The 24,166-nt window shown below is 47.2% G+C and overlaps 1 protein-coding gene across 3 annotated transcripts in view; it reads left to right on the top strand.

Annotated features, from left to right (window-relative positions):
- TBX5 (T-box transcription factor 5) overlaps positions 1 to 24,166 on the top strand; it is a 53,391-nt gene that overhangs the window by 10,880 nt on the left and 18,345 nt on the right. For all 3 annotated transcript variants that reach the window (XM_082416831.1, XM_082416829.1, XM_082416830.1), the window contains exons 6-7: positions 2,100 to 2,252; positions 10,014 to 10,105. In XM_082416831.1, coding sequence (XP_082272957.1) covers positions 2,100 to 2,252; positions 10,014 to 10,105 — 245 coding nt within the window. The remainder of the gene's footprint in view (positions 1 to 2,099; positions 2,253 to 10,013; positions 10,106 to 24,166) is intronic.

The following is a 24,166-nucleotide window of genomic DNA, read 5'->3' as shown; positions in this document are numbered from 1 at the left end:
CAGGGCCCTCCACTGACGCGCTCAATGCCACTGTACACGTGGTTGGTGTGAGATCGGACTGTTGACCACTGGAGAAGAGAGAAGGAAGGCCTATTCCCCTTCTACGCTGTAGGAAGGGAGAGGAAAGGGGCGGGGGGGGGGCGTTTCTAGGCAAAATGCCGGGCCTCCTTTGCGTTTAAACCAGGGTGTTTTGCCTGCAGCGTCCAGCTTGTGGTGCATCCCAGCGCAGACGTGACCTCCACCTTGCGTGGGTGTTGGCTGGCTGACGGTGTACTTGCTGTCCCTGCGGATGCTGAACGGATGCTTTAGGTTAAGCGCTGGGGAGAGAAGGGACCATTTTGTAAAGGTCCTGCGTGCATCTCCCAGGACTGCGTCCTTCTGGATTCTGGGCCTCCGTGGCACCTTGCTCTGGGCTCCTTAGCTTTCCCTCTGCGGCCCCGGCTGTGCCTTTGGGGTGGCCCCCCGGGGAAGGCGCGCGCACGGTCCCGAGCCCTGGGCGCCCGTGTGAGTTTCAAGTCCTTCCAATTCCGCGGAGGAGGGCGCGGTGCTCTGAGCCCCTTCGGACTCCCCAGTTGCCACGTATTCCCACCCCAAACTCCGGACTTTGAGTCCAGAGCCACCCTAATGAAATTAAGGGCCATTTAGATCGCCCTCGCGCTGATGTCTCCACACTGTCCCCAGCCGTCAAAGCAATTTGGCTAAGCCGGGACGGTGGCCGCGCCGGCCCGCAGGGCCCCGCTGCGTCTCTCTGTCGCCACGCCGCCCCGGCCGGCGTCGCTATCGGCCAGGGAGGCGGCCGGGCCGCGGCGGCCGGAGATTAGAGCCGCGCGGCCCGGGGTCGGGGAGCCGCGGGGTCCCGAGCTTTTCGCCCCTCCCCCGGCCGAGTCGGGCCGCGCTCCCCTCCCCCTCCTCCAGGTCGGTTTCAAGGGTTGGCCCGAGAACCCTGCCCCAGGGTCATCCAATCAAAGACGCTGAGACTACCTCCGCCGCTCAGTTTGCAGTCCTGGGGAAAAAGCAGGCCAGATTTTTCAGCTCGTGAAACGCGGCAGTTCGCCCATTCGGTGGGTAGAGATCAGAACGTTTTGAGCTACCAGCTTCCCGGGAGCATCGAAAGCACGGCGCCATCAGAACAACAAACTCAGTTTTTTTTTAGTAAAGATGCTCATCTTCTCTGGATAGTTCCGCTCCAGCAAGAGTGTGGTGACTGCAGACCCCCTCCTAATATTCACAGTGGTGGTTGTAATAAGAGCTGCAACAGTGAGACCCCCCACTAGTCCCTGGGACCCCCCTCCCCAAGACATGGAGAAGATAGAAAGGAAGGAGAAAAATATTCCCCCCAAAGCAGATGCCACAGTGCTGTCTGGGGCCAGGTCTGGGGATAATTCCGGTGGCAGATCCTGAAATATTGTGAAGTTGGAGACAAGGAATCTCAAGGGCAACCAGACCCCTGTTTGATGTTAGGGGTGGGGTGGGTGCTTCCCTCCTGCCCAACTCACATCCTTAGAGTCTCCTCCTCCCCACCGTTTTCCTCTCTTTTTCCTGCGATATTTCTTCCAGTTCTGCAAATGCTTGGTCTCTTCCTTTGCATCTCTTTGAGCCTTTTTTCCTTGGGGGGGGGGTAGTTATATATATATATATATATATATATATATATATATATATATATATATATATATATATGTATGTTTGTTTAGTTGTTTCTGCTGTCCTTTCCTTCCAAAATTGTTGCCCAGGCTTCCTTGAGGGGGGCACCAATTCCTTGCCCCAAACTTGCTTCACTGCCACTGGGGGGGGGGACATGCCCTACGCAGGGAGTTAATTTATTAAACTAACTTTATTAAGCATTCTGATTTACTGCTGTGTGTGCTTTGGGTAGATTCCTGGAATACTACCCTGGCTTTTTCATATGGAAATTGTCATTTTTGAAATGTTTCTTTTTAATGAAATCACTGGCTTCTTTTCAAAAACAGGAGAAAAGAAATGGGACCTTTTTTCCAAGAACCTATATAAGGAACATAATTTTGGGGTGGAGAGTGAGGTTTTATGGAAACAAAGGGGTTTGATTTTTCTTACAATCTCATTTTCTTTATTATTTTTAGATTATTCTAAATTCCATGCACAAATACCAGCCAAGATTACACATCGTGAAAGCGGACGAAAATAATGGATTTGGCTCAAAAAATACTGCGTTCTGTACCCACGTCTTTCCTGAGACTGCGTTTATTGCGGTGACTTCCTACCAGAACCACAAGGTAAGCCCAGTACCCAGGAACCGGCGGGCCTGGGGCCGCCCACTTGTTTGCATGAATCGCAGTGGTCTCCTGCTAAAATCTTTAGCTTTATGGGCACCTTTATTCCTCAGCACAGTGGGCACTAACTTCTGCTTCAGTGGGCTGGGGCAGGGACAGAGCTGCAGCCTAAGGATCACAGCTGTTTGTACTACATTCATGCGGTTGGCACGAAAGTCACACGTACACACACACACAGCCGAAATAGAAACGAAATTATCAAACCATAGATGACCACGTGGTATCAATGCTCGGTACTCAAATGTAACAAGGAGGCATCTCGCTGCAGTCGTGAAGTGATCAGTGAGAAGAAAGGTCCCCGTATTGGCTGGCTCCGTGCTCTTGGGTGGGGACCTGGTGCCACCCTTCCTGGGACCGCCTTTTCTGTGGGGGGTCAGTCTCCTTCCCTCCTGCACTCTGCCTTTTGGATGCATTTCAATTCCAATCGGGACAGGTGGCAAAGTTGCTGGAAACCTTGAGCTTGGGTTTTCCCAGATGCTTCCTTAATTGTTTCAGTGATTACTGACCCTGGACCACATACTAAAGCAAGGTTGGCATTGCTAAAACAAAAGCAAAAACTGAGCAACCTGTGTCACCAGCTGCCTGGATCAAAGCTTTGGGGACTTAAATATGATCCTGCAAAAACACAGCTTGGTGAGGGGAGGCATGCACGCGACCAATGCATCATTTGGTGGCCGTAGTGTGGTATAGAGGTGGGATGTCGCAGGTGGATTGTGTCACTGTCAGACCCCCATGCTGTTCGAAATCCAGGCCCCGATTTGGGCCATTCAAGGCTTGACCGTGATGTTGGAACAGGGTGCCCCATAACCGCAGGTTGGGGGGAGTATCTTCTATTCTTGCTCAAGAGAAAGGGCTTGTCTTGACTCGTCATGGTTCATGTCTGTTCTTTAGAAACCTGAGTGCATGTGGATTCACTTTATTGGGAGGGAGGGCAGGACTGAATGATTCCTAAGCCTCGTTATGGAAAGATCTGGAATCGGGAAAGGCAAGATATAGGGTTGGGGAGAGGCAGCTGCTGCTGTGGGACTGTAGACTGTTGGGAGTATTATGAAGTGATTTGGGGTTAGAGGGCTGTGGGAGGGGAAAGTAGGGGGTCCATATGGGATCAGTGAGGGCGGGTCATGTGGACGACTTACCGAGATGGACATGGGGATGGGGTGCCGCTCACCCTCTACAGCTCCTATCCCTCCTCAACCTGCAAGGGAAGAGTGGGGTGGAGGGAAGGTATAGGGACTGTGGAGCCAGGCAGGAGAGGCCAGGGTAGGGTGAGAGATGGGCTTAGCACCCTAAAGCCTCCAGTCACCCCTTGAAGGTCATTTCATGCAGGCTGTGTGTTGGTTAATCCCCCCCCACCCCCTGCCCCCATGAAACCAGGGCAGTAACGAAATGCTGCGGGTAATCTCCAAATTCAGGTTGTCAATGACCAAGGCAAGCTGTGACGGATGGTCACTTCCAGGCCACACGGCCTGTCTGGGATCCCAGGCCTTGAGAGAGCTTCCTTTCAGCAGAAAACTCACTCTCCCCCACCCCACCACCCCCATGCAATTACTTTTTAAAGGGAAAGAAGGATTCTTTTTTTTTTTTTTAAGTTCTTCCCACTCATTGAACCAATAAGTGTGAAAAAGTAAGGTCAAGTGCCCTGAAAGTTCCAGCACTGTTTCAGGCTTGAGACTGACTGCTAGAAACCTGTTTCCTGGATGGCTGCTGTAAACCTATGTTTAACTTTGTGGTGATGGCCACAGGGCAAAAAAAAAAAAAAAAAAAGGAAAAAATAGCAACCAGGACGCTCAGTTCCCCATATATATGTATGCTTAGAGCCTCCTAGTTCTGACAGAGGATCCAAAAATATGTTGGATTTTTTTTTTTTTTCTGCCAAGGAAACCCATGTTCATCCACAGAGGAAAGGAAGTGATAGACACATGAAAGTGATCTGTTAAAGAAACACGTGGGTGTTCAGGTCTTTTGGGGGAAATTCCTAAGTTCTGTGTAGTAAAGATCTTAGGGGTCCATCAGGAGTGGGTAGATCTGGGGGACCACGCATTCTTTCTCTGTTTATAGCTTTATTGAGACATAACTCTCATACAGTAAACTGCACTATTTGAAGTATTCAATTCGCTAAGCTTGACATATGTGTATACCCATGAAACTATCATTGTAGCCACTTAGGGACATACTCAACACCCCCTAGATTTCTATTTAAAAAAAAAAAGTCTTCTCCAAGGAATATATTTGGTGATCTGTGTGAGTGGAGTGCCTGTCCAATGGGGTGTGTATGTGTGAGTTTTGAACACAATCTAGGAGATTGTGTATCTAAACGCTCACAGGTCTCAAAACGTGGGTCTCCAGGTATGCATTTGGATATATGTATTTTTTTTGTTTTTGTTTTTTCTTCCAGTTTTATTGGGATATAATTGACATACGTACTGTTTGAGTTTCAGGTATACAGCATCATGCTTTGACTTACCTACATCATGAAATGATGACCATGATCAGTTGAGTGATGGATATAGGTGTATTTGAGGATCACACAGGAATTACTGATTTTCTTCATTGGTTGGGCCAGGGAGCCCGGTTGTGCTGTACGTATAGGTCTTTTTAGCCAGCCTGACAATCCAGAAGAGGGATTTCATAGGAGACCACTTTCAGTCACTCTCCCCCATATGAGGTTTTCCCCAGTACTTAGTTACTGAGTACCAAAGACACCTATTTTCTTTGTCAGGAGGAAGTCTAAAGCAATGGATTTTTCCAGTAGAATCCAGGCCCTTGCAGACATTCCCTGCATGGATATATGATGTGTGACTTAAATAAGCAAGTCAGGTTGAGTGTGATTTGTGGACTCTGTTTTGTTACTTTATTGTCCCACCTGGACGGGATGTTGAGACTCCTGACTTCATGGGTAGAAGCCACCTGAGCTGTTCCTCACCCTCCTGTAGGGTTAGGGTGAGAGTCTGCAGGCAGACTGCCTGAGTTCAAACCCATTTGACTTGGGCAGATTATTTAACTCAGTTTTCCCCATCTGTAAAATGGGGATAAGAAGAGAATTTTTTTTTTGTTGTTGTTGTTATTGTCTTTGTGGGGATTAAAATGAGATAATCCGTGGAATGTGTTTTGTGCAGAACCTGGTACAGAATCAGCACAGTGTTAGTGATGATTCCATTGATCGACTACTTAACTGATCAGTTTATTAACAGGGCAACTCCATCCAAAACGCGCGTGTTGGAAAACTCTTTGCCTACCCTATTTTAGAATCTGAAAGACTGAGATTTTTAAATAAGTTCTCATTACTGTGGTTGAAACACAACTACAAATGTTAATGTTTGTGGTTTAGTTGCTTCATTCCGTGGTTGCGTTGTCAGTCCAAGGACTGTTTGCCCAGCGTTATGCTTTGGATAAGTGCGCAGGGAAAGAAAAGCAGTCTATGAGATTAAATTGCCAGGACAATTTGGAAAAATGCGAGCCACCAATTTTGGGTCCAAAGGGCTTAGTGCCTCCAGACTGATTTGGAGGCAGGTACCAGGTACCAGGTGGAGGCAGGTACGCGGCCGGGTTCTTTTCTCACGCTGCTGTCACACACCTGTATACCACGGGGTTCCAATGACACGACATATTTCCTGATCCCAGCTGTGATCCCAAGCTGGATTTGGGAGTTATTTCCCCAGATGGTTGACAGCTTGAGAAAGATATTTAAACGCTCGACTCTTCCCCAGCGACGTTTACTCTGTGAAACATGTTTTTGTAAGTTTTGCGCTGCAGTTGTCAGCAGCTCCCAGAGCAATCCCTAGAAATATTTAGGTGTTAAAAAAAGGTCACATGGGCATTTCATTTCCCTGCTTCTGCAACAGTGGCTTTGTATGCAAGCATGTCTCTCCCCCGATATTAACTTACTTTGCCATTAAAAGGCACTTTCCTCCTGCTTAAATCATTGTGTATGGAGCCTGTATTTATGAGGTATGAGCTTTCTGCTTGGGACCAGGAAAAGAACCCCTAATAGAGAGACATAATTAAGACTTTTGGCCTCCGCGAGGGTTTTTTTTTTTTTTTTCAAAAGTGAGAATTCACAACAATTATTCTCATTAATTTTTACAACCTCTGTCTCACTGGTTGGAGCTGGCATTTATATTTGTTTTCCCCCCCACGCGTGCCCCTCCCCCGGATATCCGGTTTTATGCTTATTTTGGAGGGAGTATATTTGTATGACGAATGGAAGTCAATTTCAGTGGAGCCTTTGGGTAGAACTCAGACATCCAGGTGTATCGGTTTATGTGCCCGTGAGTGACTAGCTCTGTGTTAGGAAGGGAATATCAGAGACAGGGTTATGGTAAGTGAGGGGCCAAGTATGAAATAAGTATGAAATCAGATGGACATTTTTACCTGCACCTAAGCTTGCATGTTAACGTTTCTCACGGGTAATTCTTATGTCCAGTAGGCATCTGCACCAAGACATAGGTAAGATCCACACACCTAAGTGTACATCTAGCAAACTGTGCGTATTTTTGGAAGCTATGGTGATAAGAGCAAGAATTAGGTAGTAGTTAATCTGTTTGAGGTGCAAAGAATGGGTTTGAGCAAAAAAATTTTGTTGATAAAATACCAAAGCCACCCTTTTCTTTTTTTTTCTCAGGGTAATTTTTTTTATCCTGAGCTCTTGGTGGAACAGTGACGTCATGGAATAGGCATTAATTCAGCCGTGATGCCACACCCTCATTGTCTTACTGTCCTCAGTATATTCAGGGGCTGCCTTCCGTCACGGGGTGGGTGGGAGGTACAGAAAGCGGGGTAAGGATTCCCTCCACCCCTTTTAAAAATGATCTAATTTTTACTTAACTTTTTGAGAATTCCCCTCTCCCCCTTTAAAAAATGAGTTATGGTCAATTGGGCTGCATTTTATTGTCATAAAACCGGAGTGAGAAAGAAAACCCCACTAGGTGATGGGCTTTTGGACTCAGAACTGGCTTGAGGAGTACACATGTTCAAGACTGTTTTCCAAAGAGATTTTTTATTTTTTATTTTTTATTGCAGTATCGTTGATCTACAGTATGTGCCAATCTCTGCTGTTTTCCACAGAGATTTTACAGACATTTCTACTCATTCTGAAGAGTTAATTCAAAATCAGAAAGTTGCAGGAATGAGTACCGTTAAAAAAAATGAAGGAGGAGGGAATGTGTATACATAGACATACCCAGACATATTTAAAAAGTTTTAAAATTGATTTTATTTTTTGGAGCAGTTTAAGGTTCATAGTAAAGTTGAGTGGAAAGTACAGAGAGTTCCTGTCTACCCTCTGTCCCCCTACATGTACAGCCTCCCCTGCTCCCAGCCTCCCCCCGACCCAGAGTGGGACATTTATTACTGTTGATGAACCTACATTGACACACCATCACCCAGAGTTCGTAGTTTGTGTCAGGGTTCACTCTTGGAGTTGTAGAATCTGTGGGTTGTTTTTTTTTTTTTTTTGGCTGTGCCATGCAGCCTGTGGGATCTTAGTTCCCCGACCAGGGATGGAACCCGTGCCCCCTGCAGTGGAAGCGTGGTGCAGTGGAAGCATGGAGTCCTAAGCACTGGACTGCCAGGGAAGTCCCTAGACTCTGTGGGTTTAGATAAATGCATAATGACACGTCTTCACCACGATGTATCCTACAGAATCGTTTCACTGCCCTACAAATCCTCTGCGCTTCTCTCGTTCATCCTTCCCTTCCTCCTAACCCCTGGCAACCACTGATCTTTATGCTGTTTCCATAGTTCTGCCTTTTCCAAGATGTCATACGGTTGGAATCACATAACATTTAAAAAATGTTAATTTTACATATATATTTTATTGTGAACACACACACACACACATATGTAGTAATTTTATGTTCATGGTAGAGCCTTGGATTTAGAAGGAAACTTTATAAAACCACCTCTTCCAGAAAAATGAACAGACCAGAATGCTTGCCCCCAAATGGACAAATTATGGGTGCGTTCATTAATTACGCCTAGTTTCTCAAAGCAGCTACTTGGTTTCTCAAAGTCTATAACGATACTACTGGGGGTAGAGGAGATGGTTTTGTGGGTACTTGAAGATGATGGAATCACAGAAAAAATGGTTCTTGTTCCAATTATCTTTCTATTCATTTATCAGAGAGGAGTCTTACTTCAATACCAGTTTATCATAAATACTTCTCTAAAAGTGTTGAATTTCCCCTTGCAACAAAGAGAAGGCAGGCCTTAGGTTTGGAACTTTCCGTGGGTACTAGGAGAGGGAATTTTTTTAAAAATTTAATTAATTAATTAATTTTGGGCTGCATCGGGTCTTAGTTGTGGCATGTGGGATCTTTCGTTGCAGTGCGCGGGCTCTCTAGTTGTGGTGTGCGGGCTTAGTCGCCCCGTGGCATGTGGGATCTTAGTTCCTCGACCAACGATCGAGATAGTTCCCCAACCAGGGATCGAACCCGTGTCCCCTGCATTGGAAGGTGGATTCTTAACCACTGGACCACCAGGGAAGTCCCAGTAGAGGGAATTTGATATACTTATTTTCTTTTTATTGACTAGCAAGTGATTCCACTTTGACATATAGAGAAGTGATATAATTATTTTTATAATATAAATTTAAATCAAAAGTGGTTTGATTTAAATAAAAGTATTAAGCAGACCAGTGAACAGGGACTATATAGATACGATAATGATGGTGAAGGTGACCTTTGAATGACTGGCCTCTGATGAATGCTGCCCGGGTTTCCATAAAGTGATTTGATATGTAAAAATTCAGTTCACACACAGCTTTTAGGAAATACTTCTGGCAAACTCCACAGGGATGCACTCTTTTACTTAGACCTGCTACTTGTACGCTCACGCTAACAGAATATGTGTTGATGGTTTCCATGAAGGTTCTGGACCTTGAACCAAAGACCCTGTTCTATCACTAAGTTTTGTATAGTGCAACAAAAATTTCCAAGAAGAGGGCTCTCTCTTCCTTACTTAGACAATTTTTTTTTTTTTTTGCCCTACCGTGGGGCATGCAGGATCTTAGTTCCCCGACCAGGGATCGAACCCCACTGCCCCCTGCAGTGGAAGCACGGGGTCTTAACCACTGGACCGCCGGGGAAGTCCCCTTACCTAGACAATTAAAGAGGTTTGAAGCTGTTTGGTAGCTATCGTATATGTTATAATTTTATATGTTGGTCTATATTTAATTAGACACCATTTTCCACCTGAGCTAGCAAACTGTATTTGTGAAACTATGAAATGAACATGAAATGAGGCATAGTAGGATTTTGACAACAGTAATCAAGACCTTCCCAATGGAGATTGCCACGCTGCAGGAAGTTGACACCGTGTCAACATGGTACAATTTTCCAAGGAGCAGGGGGTGTACCAAGTGTTGAGGCCAAGATTGTGTTTGAAACACAAAATGCTACGATTTAGAAAAAAAAAAAAAAAAAAAAAAAAGCCACTCCAGCCGGAATGATGCAGAGTAGGACTCCAGTTAATGGGCAAACTGAGACCAGGTTTTCTTCCCCTTTTAAATACAATCTGATCTAGGACATTTTTCAAAGCCTCCTTTCAAATGACATGGTGGGTCCCATTGATGTGACTGGCTTAACTTGCTTCTTTGGGTTGCCAGAGGTTGCGTTTCCATGACACTTATTAGCCGGGTCCCGAGGTAGTCTTGTGACAATCAAGTGAAAACGGAACTCTCTCTCTCTCTCTCTTCCCTTCCTTCAGATCACCCAGTTAAAGATTGAAAATAATCCCTTTGCCAAAGGATTCCGGGGCAGCGATGACATGGAGCTGCACAGAATGTCGAGAATGCAAAGGTAAGAACCGGCTCCCCGCCTCTGCACTCCCCACCCCCACTGATAACCCAGGTGAGCCAACAGCACCAGAAGAGCAGACACAGAGAAATGGGGCCCTCTTTGCCATCAAGAAAAAGGAGAAAGAGCCTCTGCAATCCCACTTTCTGGTAACCCTCCGGGTGGTTTCCTCTATCAGGCAACGTGGAGCGCGTAGCTTTAGGGGAGAGCATGTCCGAGGGAATGTGATGGTCTCCATCTGCCTCGGGAACAAAGGCTACAATCTTGTCCTCTTTCTCTGTTGTCTCTCTCCCTCAAGTGAAGTCTGCTCTCTCTTTCTTCCCATAAGTCACAGCCGATGAATGATGTTCTTTTTGGCAACAGCTCTTGATAAATGAAAGGGAAGTTAATGGCTTGAGTTCCTGGGGGTGATATACAGACAAAGTTGACACCACGTGGTGTCCCAGGCATGGGGGGATTGGAAGCTGGTGATAAAAATTGCTTGGTGTTTTTACATATCCTGTGGTCACGGTCGCTGATATGATGAATAGAAGGGGCTGTGGAGAATGGGAATTTGGTCTGATTTGAAAGGATTGTACAAGCGTTGCCAATTTTGTTAAATATTCTCTCTACCTCTTGGTAGAGTTCCAAAATAACTTACCATATGGCAAGAGAATTAGAAATACATCTTGATCCCTTTGACCATGAAAGTTTTTTTCTTCCCTTTTTGGTGGGTTTAGTATTTCAAAATAAAATGAGGTCATTTAGGAAGCTTTTCCTTATCCCTTCTGGAAGACACGAAAAGGGAGAGTTGGGCAAATGGACAGATGTAGTCATTCAAAGGAGGACAAGAGACCTAAGAAAGGGAAAGAGAGATAGGCCGCAGCTTTGTGGTTTGAACATTGGGTTTAGAAATACATGCCATGGAAATTGTTTTCAGATAGCGGGCTTACCAGATCTAATTTTGCATGCTCTTAAAAAATAAATAAGCCATTATCTTCAGATGGGACACGTACACCACACTCATATGAATTCCTGCATTCATAACTGGTTTTCTTCCCAATTGTGGATTTGTAAAGATGCTTTTTGTGGCGAAAATAACCAAGTTCTTACATGATTATTTAGAAACATTTTTGGCTTTACGTGTCTACATTTGGGAACTGGAGTTGGGTTTAATCTATGGCCGTTGGAAAGGTTGACAACAAATACCACTTAAAGGTGAAAGAGGCCAAACTATTTTCAGCCGTAGGCGCGGGATGCCAAGTTTTTATTTCTATGGTGTCTAAACCCCCATCCTATCCTGACGGTCGTCTGTCATCACAGCAGCTTCGCCGTTGATGGACAGTGTCATCTTGGTCCTCCTGCAGGTAGGGACTGGTTCCAGCCTGCAACTGAAGACCTTCTTCCCTCTCCCACTTCTTCCCTACTTCCCACAAGGTCAAGAGCAGGTGGGATCATGGGTTTAAGGTGTTGCGAGTCGCCCCCACAATCTTACCCAGTCACCAGGTCCTGTTGATGCTACCTTCTTACCATATCTCTCAAGTCGCCTCCTTTCTCCATCCAGGCTGCCTATTCCAGCCACCACCAACCTCACCTGCTGCAGCCTCCTAACCTCTTTAGACCTGACGTCAGCTCTGTTCCCCTCCCGGACGTGCTCCAGGCAGCTGCCAAAGACATCTTTGTACAACGCAAATCAGACACGCTTACTGCACAGCCTAGAACACTGCCAGGCCTCCTATTGCTCTCAGTGTCAGGTCCAGACTCCTTGGTGTAGTTGACCACGCCCTTCCCATCCAGCCTTGCCACGCCCCCTAGCTTTGTTGCTCACCAGCGTACCCTCTCCCTTTCAATCATGCTGAAGGAGCTGCTCCAAGTCTGTCTTCTTTCCATTATTTTTGGCCCTTTGAACACCACAGTTGGTCCGCCTCTGTCTTTCTCCCCTCCTCTTCCACCTCCTGCCCATCACTAAAGCCTCCTTGTAGCTATTTCTTTCTCCAAGAAGCTTCCCCTGGCCACAGACTGCGTAGTCAGGGTGTGTCTATTCCCAAGAGCCCTCACTGCTTTCCTTTGTCAGGCCGGGGCCCTGTGCTCTGGAAGCTGGTTGGACAGATGATGGACATCAAAGGAAAGGCAGGTGGGGAAGGACAGGTGTTTGAGAGCTCACACGTCAGCGATCCTGGGGACTCTCTATTACAGCTCTGAACAACACGGCTGGTTAGATATTTAGGCAGATGACTGTACTTTGGTCTGAACGGGCTGCCCTAACCATCCCCTAGTTACTGCAGATTGGCTGAGGGGTCCTTTCCGGGTAGGCCCTTGGAGATGGAAGGAAGGCAAGGTGGTTGGTCCTCAGGAGTCAGTGATTGACGTGTTGGATCGAAACTCTCAGCCTCCGAGCCACGTGTGTCTTTGTGGCCGCGTTAGGAGTTGTGCTGGGGAACAGGGAGTGGACAGGGTCATGCGCGCAGTTCTCTAGAGATGGCCCCTGGGGAGGAGAGGGAGCAAAGCAGAGAGGCTCCAATAGGCTTTGGAGTCAGACAAACCTGGGTTCAATCCTTGCTCTGCGTTTATCGGCATGTGACCTCAGGCAAGCAATTTCACCCCACGGAGCCTCAGTATCCTCATCTGTAAAATGGGCATAAGTAAATATAGTGTCCCCTTTCTAGGGTTCTTGTAAGAATTATAGGAGAAAATGCCTGAAGAGTGCTTGGTTCCTAGACCACACTCCAAAAAATGATCCAAGCTGGGGAAAACTCCTCATGACTCCCAGTTTTGCCCTTGTTCAGAATTTATTCTGGGCTGTGGTCCCAACTCCCAGCTCGCAGTAGGTAGTGACAAGTGGGGAAGATGGCTCTCCGGAGACGGCTGTGATAACAGCCTGGCTGGAACGGCAGGCTCACTGTTGATCTTGTAATCCTGTTTCCTGTCCCCCACACACCCGGTGACAGCTGGCTCAGGGAGCAAAGCGGGAGGAATGAAATTTCCTCTAATTCCAACAATCGGACGAAGGGAGAAGGGTGGGGTTAAGGAGGGTTGAGCCTTCACTCGCAGTGATCCCACATAAATAACGTTTGGATTAGCTTGGCCAATGTCTGGGCACTCACCTCCCCCTCCTCTCTCTTCACCCAGCAGTCTGGGTTTGGAACATGCAGAGGGTGTCTTAGTTTTCCAACATTGATGTACGGTTTCTAGTTACAGAAGTAGTAACTGCTTATTCTGAAAATGGGGGCGCGAAGGGAAAGCACAAAGAAGAAAATAAAATCATTCCACAAATCCTGCCTCTAGCCGGCTGATTAAAGTACATGCCAAGGTTATTTTGAAAGGTTAGTCTGTGGGTTAAAAACATCTTATCCCTAAAAACCAATATTTCCCAAATTGCAGTGTCCCCTCCCCTGGTGAGAGATGAGATGATTTTAGAGGTTTCCCGCAGACACACAGTTGCATCAGGCTGATTTCATAGACAGTATTGCTTAGAATGCGACTAAGTTCATTTTTTTTTTTTTTTTTTTTTTGGCCACGCCGTGAGGCATGTAGGATCTTAGTTCCCTGATCAGAGATTGAATCTGTGCCCACTAGGCGCAGAGTCTTAACCACTGGACCGCCAGGGAAGTCCCCGAGACTAAGTTCTAAGGAAGGAAGGGAAGAAGGAAAGGAAAGAGGAAGGGAGGGAGGGAGGGAGGAAGGATGGAAAGTTAAGGCTGATTATTTAAGGAAAATATTAACTAAATGGCAGGACAGCTGGTGAACATTGTCAAGGTGATATGCACATTGCAGAAATCTGGGAGTTGCACCTAAATAAATGCTCACCTTAATGAGAAAGTGTGGGAGCTTCACTGTCAAAGGTGAACAGGAACTTCATTGGCTTATGGGGCCAAGGCCAGGGCCCTGGGGTTGGGGAGGGCACCTTTATGGAGAGGATGGGATCCAGGCATTGCCCCAGCAATGGGATTTGAAACTGTTGGGAGGAAGGGTTTTCTGGGTTGGATCAGGGAAGGAATGGACCGGGAGCTACCTGTCTTGGGCTCTGGAGGAGGCGTCAGACTCTAAAGATCTCTGAAAGCCGGCTGGCGTGGCACTATGGCAGGGAACACCATTCCTTAGAAGCGTGGGGTTCTAGAGGTAGAAGGGATCCCGGGAGGTGGCATCTGGTCCCAACTTCTTCCTTTTGCGGAAGGGGAAACTGCGGCCCAGACACTCTTTTATTCAGTTTTTGATCTGTTGCTTGCTTCTCCAGCTAACACACATTGATTCAGGGCTTACTCTATGCCAGGTCCCGGGGATGCAAAGGTGAATCCGTGCATCGAGCAGAGCCTGCTTTACCATGCAGGGTCCACTGATGGTAAAGCAGGCTCTGGAGCTGGGGTCCAGGCTATCACGCTGGTTAGCCCCGGGGCTCCCCTACTCCATGGAGCTTCTATCTCCTCATTTGTAAAATGGGAGATAATTATAGAACCTACCTCCAGAGCTGTTGCAAGGATGAGATGAGGTAAAGCGGGTGTCCTAATTACTATTGCTACGAAACAAATTACTGCTCAATTTCACATGGACGGGCTGCGAAGTCCTGCGCTCTGAGCTGTGCCGTCAGCTGTGTGTGTGTGACACTAAATCCGGGACAGCCAGAGCTCTAGCACTTAGCTTCCGACGCCTCCACAGCCCACTCAAGGGGGAGGAGGTACTGGCAGCCTCGGTCCTTCCATGGGGAGCTCAGAGGCCGTCACAGTGCGCCAGATTTCATCCACTTGCAACCCGCTAGCCCTCGGGAATGCTCCCTCAGTGCTACTTATGGTGGAAAGACCAGGCATCGCTTGCTGTCACTATGCATGAGGTGAAACAGGAAGTCCCAGGGAAACACTTTGGTTTAGTTCAGGATTTGTGGGTCGGGAATTTGGGAAGGATACCTCTGGGCAGCTGTTGCTCGCCGTCTGGTGTTGGTGGGGACGGGGCAGGTATCTGAAGGCCAGACGAGGCTGGACGTCCAAGCTGGCACACCCCAAGACCCGCAATTGACTCTGGCTTTTGGCTGGGAGCCCATCTGGGTTGTTCACTGGAGCGTGTGCAAGTGACCTGTGGGGAATCAGACTCCCTCCGTGGTGTCAGGCTGCCCCTGGAGAACCACAGGGCCTTTGCTCACTAGACCTCGGGAAGCTGTAGTGTCTTTTCTGCTGCGTTCTCTTGGTTGAACGGGACTCACCGAGGCGGACCCAGATTCCAGGAGGAGGGTCAGGGATCCTTCCTCTAGATAGAAGGAGGGTCAAGGAGTGTGCCCACATGATTTAACACTGCCCCAGGGTGCCCAGGAGTGCCTGGCGCGGGCCCTGGCCTGGAGTGACCCTGGATCATGTTAGGTGCTGAGATGGGATCCTTCGCCTCGTGAAGCCAGAGGCCAGGTTGACTGCCAGTTAAGGCGCAGAGGCCTGGCTGTGAGCTTTGTTTCTTTTGGATGGAGAGAATCCCCCCTCCGCCCCGCCAGGCCGCCACTGGTCTTTTTGGAATGACAAACCCCAGAATCTGAACAAACAGCAGCAAAGTGCTTCCTTGGGCACTTCTTGCTTTAATGCACACAGAGTGGCCGTGAGCAATGCCTGGTCTCTGGGGCACACACAGCATTTACTGAGTATTATTGGGAGGCTAGCAGAGTGCAGCGGTGGGGGCTTCAGAGCTCTTCGTGGGAGAATTGCGGTTGCCTCTCCTTCCTCACTTTTTTACTGGACTGCCGATACCTTCGCAGGAAGTCATCTCCAGAGCTGGGGTACTTGGAGTCTCTGTTTGGCTGGCCTGGATTTTGAGCCCCTCAACCAGAGAGCACATAGAAAAGCTTAGAACCCAGGATGTCCCAGGTAGAGCCAGTAGGTTGGTTTTGTCAGCCCCAGGCCGTGGACGTCTCTGCCCACCCACGTGAGAAACCCACTATTGTCCCCCACCTCTGCAGTGCATGTCACCTCCTCCTCTTCTACCTTTAGGGCGGGGCTTCTTAATCAGAATCTAAGATCCCGTTGGAAAATCTGATTAAAGCAAGGAACGCTGAAAAACTCAAAATATATAAATAGAAAAAAATGTCAAAGAATTTCAAGGGATTCATGGGGTCCGGGACCCTTCAAAGGTTAAAATCCTTCTGTTGGAGCTGTCCCTCCTTTTCCAGCCCTTCCTTCCTGATTTCAAATGAATGTTCAGCTCCCTAACCTCAGATGGCCTTTTTCAAATGAAAGGCTCAGGGCTCTTGTATTCTCATGCTTGTGGTTAAAGGTGATGGGGAAGTCCAATTAATGAGGTGTGATTTCCAAGACAGTGTTCTGGAGATGGCGTTAAATCCCCACTTCTTGCTGTACTAGGCACGTGGCTTCTCTCAGGAAATTGTGAAGTTATGTAAAACAAGAGGGGGGTTATGTTTGGGAGGCCAAGCCAGCCTAACTTGTGAATGGAGGTTTGTCCCAAGGGGTCCCATCCTGTGTCCTGGTTGTCCATCACGTCTACCATCGTTTAAGGTTTCCCGTTCATCTGCAACATTGTACCCACCCCTACCCTCCCCAGCCCCTGCCCCAGTGAACCTTCTCTTCAGGGGTAGTGTCTAAGGGCAAACCACATGAAAGCAGTGCTTCTTAAACTTTTGGCAGACATGACATTAGCTGGGGGTGGGGAGGCTCGTGAAAAAAGCAGATTTCTGGGTCTCACCTCAGAGGTTCTGAATCAGTGGCCCTAGGGAAGGGGTCCGAAACTGCCCTTTAACAAGTTATCTGATGGAAGGGTCCCCTGGTCACACCTGGATAATTTGTTTTGGCCCTACAGAATGAGCAAAGACATGCAGGTAATGTGTGATCTTATTTTCTGGAAATAGAGCTCTTGTGCTGGGCTGTTTTATAAAAAAGAACCCTTTTCTCTACTTGGTGGTCAACTTTGGCTGAACATTAGGAGTTCCTGGAGTGTGTCCCAGTGTTGCATTATGAAGAATGTAAGACATATAGGAAACATGGAAGAGTTGTATGGTGACCACCCATATGCCCACTGATTAGGGTCTGCAATGAACGTTTTGCTATATGTTTGCTCCGTCACACATCCATCCACCAATCTGTCCATCTGTCCATCCATCCATACACCTACCAATCTGTCCATTTATCTCTCCATCTATCAATTCATACACACATTTATTCTTCCACCAGTCTATCCATTCACCAATCCATCCATCCATCCATCCATCCATATTATTTTTTTTTTGGATGCATTTCAAACTCAGTTGCAGACATGAGTACCTTCCATCCTTGTATACTTCAGCAGGCATACCATTAACTAGGATTCAGTTTTTGTTCGTGATTCTCTATTTCAGGTAAAATTTACATACTGTGAAATGCACAACTAAGTGCACCATTCACTTCCTGACAAATGCCCATACCCGTGAAACCCAAGCCCGTATCATGATATAGAGCATTCCTTCACCCCAGAAAGTTCCCTCACGCCCCTTCCCAGTTAATTCCTCCTCCACTTCCCCACCAGAAACAGTCAATATTCTGATTTTTTCAAACTGTAGGTTAGGTTTGTCTGTTATAGAACTTTATATAAAAGGAATCATACAGTGTTTACCCTTTTGCTTAAGGCTTTTTCCTCCTGGGTAGCTTTAAAAACTCCCAATGTCCAGGCTGCACTGCAGAACAACGGCATCAGTATTTACATTCCCCAGGTGACTGCAGGATGCAGCCAAGTTTGAAACTCACTTCTCTGGAGAGACTTCCCTATCTCTACCCATCCCCACCTTAAGCCCTGTCTCTCAACTGTCCCATCATAGCGGTTAACGTTCTCACATTAGGAAATTGTTTTCCTAGAGACCCATCCTCCCATAGGTGTTTTTTGGTTGGTTGGTCTTTTTTTAAGGGGGAGAGGCAGACTTGTATATTAGTCCACAGAACATTTAGTATTCCTGCGGAAGTGGCTGCTTTGGGGTGACTTTGTCAAGGTCATCATTTCACTGACGGTCATTCTGCATATGACCAAGGGGCCCCCGTGCTTCCTTTCGGAACACAGGAGACCACACAACCCCTTGAGTACAGGAAGCAGTTTCAGAAAGGTCCCTGTCCCAGGTTAGTCGCGGTCCCTCTGCACTCTGGCTTCCAGAAGGACCGAGGCCCAGCCTCAGAAGGCATCCCTCTACCTTCTCATCCTCCTTCCAAAATCATTAAAAACAAAACAAAACAAAACTAAACTAAAACTAAAATCAGTAAAGTATTGAGCTCTTTAATTTAGTACTAGATACCTGGGAATACTAATTGATGTACTATTACTAGGAGCCCGCCACAGGTTTAGTTTGCTTTGATCTTTCATGACTGTAGCTTCACATCCAGCTTTTACTTGGGGCTCACAACTCAACTGTGACGGGGGCCTTGTTATCCCCATCTGCAAAGGGAGAAACTGAGGCAGAGGGAGATATCCTGAATCATCCACATAACTGGTCCAGGACTTTTCTCTCTCTTTTTTTTTTTTGAATTTATTTATTTATTTTTGGCTGCGTTGGGTCTTCATTGCTGTGCGCGGGCTTTCTCTAGGCGCTCAGGCTTCCGTAGTTGTGGTTTGCAGGCTCTAGAGTGCAGGCTCAATAGCTGTGGCACACGGGCCCAGCCGCTCCACAGCATGTGGGATCTTCCCGGACCAGGGCTCGAACCCGTGTCCCCTGCATTGGCAGGCGGATTCTCAACCACTGCGCCACCAGGGAAGCCCCAGGACTTTTCGCTTGATTCTGGAGCTGCTTCTGTAGTGTTACTCAAAACCTTTTTGTGAATCTCAGGCCCCTTCAGAGTAACCGATGCAAGTATGGACCTCTCCCTAGAAAAACTGACAAGCTCTACTCATCTGATATTAGGGGTTGCGGGGCGGTGGGGGGGCAATTCAAAGATCAGTTGAAACCCTTGCAAGGTAAGAACTTCTGCTTCAAAACATAATTGTGTGGTTTATAAGCTCGTGTTTATTGAGCAGTGTGTCCCAAATATATGCTAAGCCTTTCCAAACACTGTATCATTTGACCATCCTTAGAGGCGGTGAATCTGATATTCCCATTTTACAGACAAGAGACTGAGGCTCAGAGAAAGGAAGAACTTAGCCAGCCCCACAGTGGCCAAGTTGGTGACTGGGTACCAAAGGAAGGCACATCCACACAACCTGATTTCTTTTTTTTTTTTTTTTTTTTTTTTTAAATAAATTTATTTATTTTATTTACTTATTTTTGGCTGCGTTGGGTCTTCGTTGCCGTGCGCGGGCTTCCTCCAGTTGTGGCGAGTGGGGGCCACTCTTCTTCGCGGTGCGTGGCCTTCTCATTGCTGTGGCCTCTCCTGCTGCAGAGCACGGGCTCTAGGGTGCACGGGCTTCAGTAGTTGCAGCACGCAGGCTCAGCAGTCGTGGCTCGCAGACTCTAGAGCGCAGGCTCAGTAGTTGTGGCACATGAGCCCAGTTGCTCCGCGGCATGTGGGATCCTCCGGGACCAGGGCTCAAACCCGTGTCCCCTGCACCGGCAGGCGGATTCCCAACCACTGTGCCACCAGGGAAGCCCAACACACAACCTGATTTCAGAGCTGCAACTTGAAATGACCACCCTGGTATGAACTTATATAGAGATTTAAGAGGTTGCCAACCAAGCTTGTCATAAATGGTGGGTGCTTATGGCTAGAGAGGGCAGTGTCTTTGAGTTTCTTTTTTCTTTTCTCTTTTTTTTTTTTTGGCGCGGCATGCGGCATGCAGGATCTTAGTGCCCCCTGCAGTGGAAGCTCAGAGTCTTAACCACTGGACCGCCAGGGAAGTCGCAGTCTTTGAGTTTCTTGCTGTCCCTTACATCAGACAGCCCTGGTTCAATCAATGGTGGGAAATTCACGTTACTTCTTTGTGTCCCCCCTGGCCTTGCCAGCGAGATGGAACAGCCAGCGTTCACCGTGCTTTTCTCCAGCTCACTGGTGTGGTGAGATCTGAGTCATAAAACGGTCGAGAAGCACTTTGTAGAGAAGGAGGAGGGAGCGATTCATTATTTGCAGAGCAAAAACCCACTTGGGGTGAGCTGCCTCCTGTCCCTTGAGTGTCCACACACGTTAGATCAGAATCGCTTCCCCAAGCCTATCAGAAAGTTAATAAACCGGGAAGGCTCTCATGGGATTTTGGGCCCCCCCCCCTTTTCATTTTAATAGCAGTGAGTGCTAGTGAGAGGAGGAATTTGCTCTTGGAGAACAGAGATCTTACAGTCCCCAGCCTTGCCCCAGTGCGCGGCTTTAGTCGTTTGAGAAAGGCTGCCAGAAACTGAGTAAGCCTCGCCAGGGGAAAACAACAACCGAAACCTCCCAGCACCCCAGAACCTCTGCCACCTGCTCCCGTGAAAAGGCCAATTCAGTCGGCTGCAGTGGAAAACATTCTCGGGGCCGTTCGTTAGCAGGCTGCGATGCCGTTTGGCCGTGGATTTCAATATTCCCTTGTAACGTTTTACAACCCAGACCCGGCGACAATGGTGTCATTCATTGCATCCGCTCACGTGGAACAGAATGTGAGAGGGAGGCGGAGCTGGGGAGAAGCTGGTCTGCAGCCCTGACACCCAGGGCGAGCTGAGGTACTCAGGACCCTGGTTGGTGTCCAGACTGGGCAGAGTGTGTCTGTGTCTGCAGGAGACAGCGGAGAGCGGTGGGATTTGACATTTGGTAAAGCAGGATTGATTGACAGTTTGACCGGTAAAGGTTGATGGTGCCTGGTGTAGCCAATATCTAACTCTGGCATCATAGAGGAGGATGTCATATGTAACAGAATGGTTGTGTCATCTCAGCAGCGATGGGAAGGCAACAATTCCCTATTATCAAGTATAAGTTGGCAAGAGCTTTGGAATAACCCTGACCTGGAGTGCAGCTCAGCTTTACCTCTTCTTAGCTGGGTGATCCGGGGCAAGTTGCTTAACCTTTCTGAGCCTCATTTTCTCTACCTCTAAAGTAAATCTAATCATACTGATGAAATGGGATTCTTGCCAGGATCAGGTGAGGGAAAGCGTGTAAGTCAACCAGTACAGTGGCTGGGACATTAGGACGTACAGAGAGAACAACGTGGATGATGAAGAGGAAGATGAGGATGAGGATGGTGGAAAAACAGTCCCCAGTTGCTGCCCTCTTCCCAGACACACGAGGGCTTTTCAACTTTCACTTTAATTCTCTGGTGTCCTGGATTCTTCAATGATGCTCTCCAACTGTGGAGGAAAATAGTCTATCTCCTCATCACAGGGACTTTAGAGGCTTTTGCTGTGTTGCTACTCACTGAGTTCCTTTGATTGGTCCATTGATGAGCCCAGGAAAAACAATCCCGGGAATTCCCTGGCGGTCCAGTGGTTAGGACTTGGTGCTTTCAATGCCAAGGGCATGGGTTCGATTCCTGGTCAGGGAACTGAGATCCCGAAAGCACTGTGGCCAAAAAAAAATATGCCAATGTTGTTTGTTGGTACCATTTTCTTCTCTTTGCCTCTGTAACCCCATCCTGATTGAGAAGTCACTGTACTCTTCCATGCCTCAATTTTGACACCTGTCAGATGGATTTGGGGATGTTGCATTTCAGGCATCAAGAAAGATGTGCGTGATTGATGGTGGGAATGATGTTTCAAGTTCTTCAGAGAGGAACAAACTGAGAGGGACAAGTGGTTATTGGGATAATATGCCTTTCCCACTTCTGTGAGTGTTAGTAATCAAAAGCAGAATTTGGCCTTTCCAGAGAGTAATTTTGCAATTTGGCAGTGCTGGAAGGGAGAATTCCACAGAGTCCATTGATACATTCTCTTGTAAATTCCCTCAGCCAACATTTTTTAAGAGTTATTTTCTTTAATTAAAAAAATAACGGTCCCCATTAAGAATATCAAGCTAAAAGAGATTCCCCCCTTCCTGTTGGATCTCTGACAGTCCAGTACTTGAACTAAGCAAGACCTAAATAGAATTGCCAGTGAGATTTGACAACTTCTTTGTTTTTTTATTATTATAATTTTTCTTTCTCTTCTTCTTCTTCTTTTTTTTTTTTTCCATTGCGTAGCTTCAGCAGCCAAGGGAGAACTATAAAGCTAATTTCATTCCTTTCAGCCTCCTGGCCCCAGAAGGAGAGTCTGAGCAGTGGAGCTGCTCAGGATGGCTCCAGCTTTAGTTCTGAGATGACACAGGCCACGGGAAAGCTGGGCTAGGAGACCCCTGGGTGTCGTGAGGGTGTCTGTAGCCTCATGGAAACTTGGCAGACACTCCATTGTCCCCTGCCTGGTTACTCTGACGTACTTTCAGATGACAAAGGCAGGGGCCCAGGGTGGAGATGGTCATCCCCCTGAGGGATGGGAGAAGTGAGAGAGGAGTCTTGGGCCCCAAACACCCGCACCCCCAAAAGCATATTATGTTTTAAAATTGAAAGAAGTCAGTAGGAGATTGGCTAGAAGTAATTCGGGGACAGTTGGGTTAGAAATCTGGTGGTGTCTCTTTGTAGCTCTGTGATCCTGGGCAAGTTATTTAATCTGCCTGGGCCTCGGTTTTCTAATCTGTAAAATGGGAACTAAAGCAGTACCCACTTCATAGGGTCATGGAGAGGATGAAGTGGGCGCATGCAGCATTCTTCAAAATGTGCTAGGTGTAGTGCTCTTTGAACGTAAGATAATTTCAGGTCTACCTTTTGATTTTAATAGGTATTTACTTTAAATTGCATTAGAATAACTATAACTAGTACCACAAACCCCTAATTTCATGGATATTACTACTCAGAGTGAGGCAAAACATATTTAGATAAAGAATTCATTTTAAAAATGGAATAAGTTAAAGAACAGTTGGTTCATGGCAAAAATCACAGCTAAGTTCGGGAGAGGCGTTCTTACTCTGTTTAAGGCCATGGGCCTCTCTGGCAGTCTGGTGAAGCTTAGGGATCACTTCTTAGAATAATCTGATTAAATGTGTAAAATAAGATGCATCGATTGCCAAGGAAGCCAGTTATATTAAAACACAGTTGTCAAAATCTTTTCTAAATGGTGATATAGTAGTATGCGCACTTTATGAACGTCTTAAGTAACAGGATCTAGTGGCAGGTCAAAAACGACTGTATTTTTGTAGTCATCATGAGCATAAATGGTGTCTGGAGACACATACAGCTGCAACGGGATGTGAAGCTATTTTGTTTCTGTTGATGACAGTCGCTAGGGCTGCTAACCGAACCGTGGCTTGTTGCCGACACCCAAACAGAAAGAAATACTAAATTCCAATTCAAGATTAGTGAAAACAAAGACATCATTTTGAAAATCTAAGTTTACACCCCTAAGTTTTTCCCCAAAGTTAAGATCTCCAAGTTAAGGAGACAGGCTTATGGCACTGCTCCCTCCCGAGAAATTTTATGGGCTGAAAGCACGAGTCATTTTGTAACGGCAGTCACGATAGTTTCTACTATGTGCCAGACATTTTCTAGAGTGTACTGTTGGGTAATTTCAACAATCTTGAGAGGTAACTGACGCTCAGAGAGATTGTGTCTTGTCCAAGATCACACAGCTGTTAGATGGTACGTCTGGTATAGAACATATATTTTCCTGAATCTAACACCTTTATTCTTCCCACTATACCCTGATGCTTAGATACTCAAGTAAAAATCACAGCCCAGTGGGTTATCAGGGAAGGGAAGGTGTCCGGGGGACTCAGGGCTGACTGCTATGGTTTCTCCAAACTATCTCTGTATTTCTCCCATTTTGCAGATGAGTAAACTGAGGCTTAGCTAGGTCACCTGCCAACTCTATGACCTTTAGCTGAGCTCTGTGCTACAGACTTGGTGGATTGGAGAACCCATTTCTGTGGGTTGCGTGAAGAAGGGACATTTCCTGAAGGGTATCGCTAGCAGCTTTGCTGGATCCACAGATGACCGGAGATCGGATTCAAATCCTGCTCTGCCCCTCTCACTTCTAGGGACCCATCTTGGGGGAAATGCGGGGGAAACTTGGAGTATCTTCAACTTCATTTTCATTTTGCTTTCCAGCCAAGCAGGTCCTCCCCTGGGAATTTCAGCTCTGTTTCCATTGCGTTTTGCCAGGCGCGGTGGTGCGGTGGGTGGGGATGGGGGGAGGATGGATGGAGAGCCTGGAGGGTCATACGT

Source organism: Balaenoptera physalus (genome assembly GCF_965194825.1).
Source record: "Balaenoptera physalus genome assembly, chromosome: 12".
NCBI lineage: Eukaryota > Metazoa > Chordata > Mammalia > Artiodactyla > Balaenopteridae > Balaenoptera > Balaenoptera physalus.
This window is presented reverse-complemented; position numbering and strand designations above follow the sequence as displayed.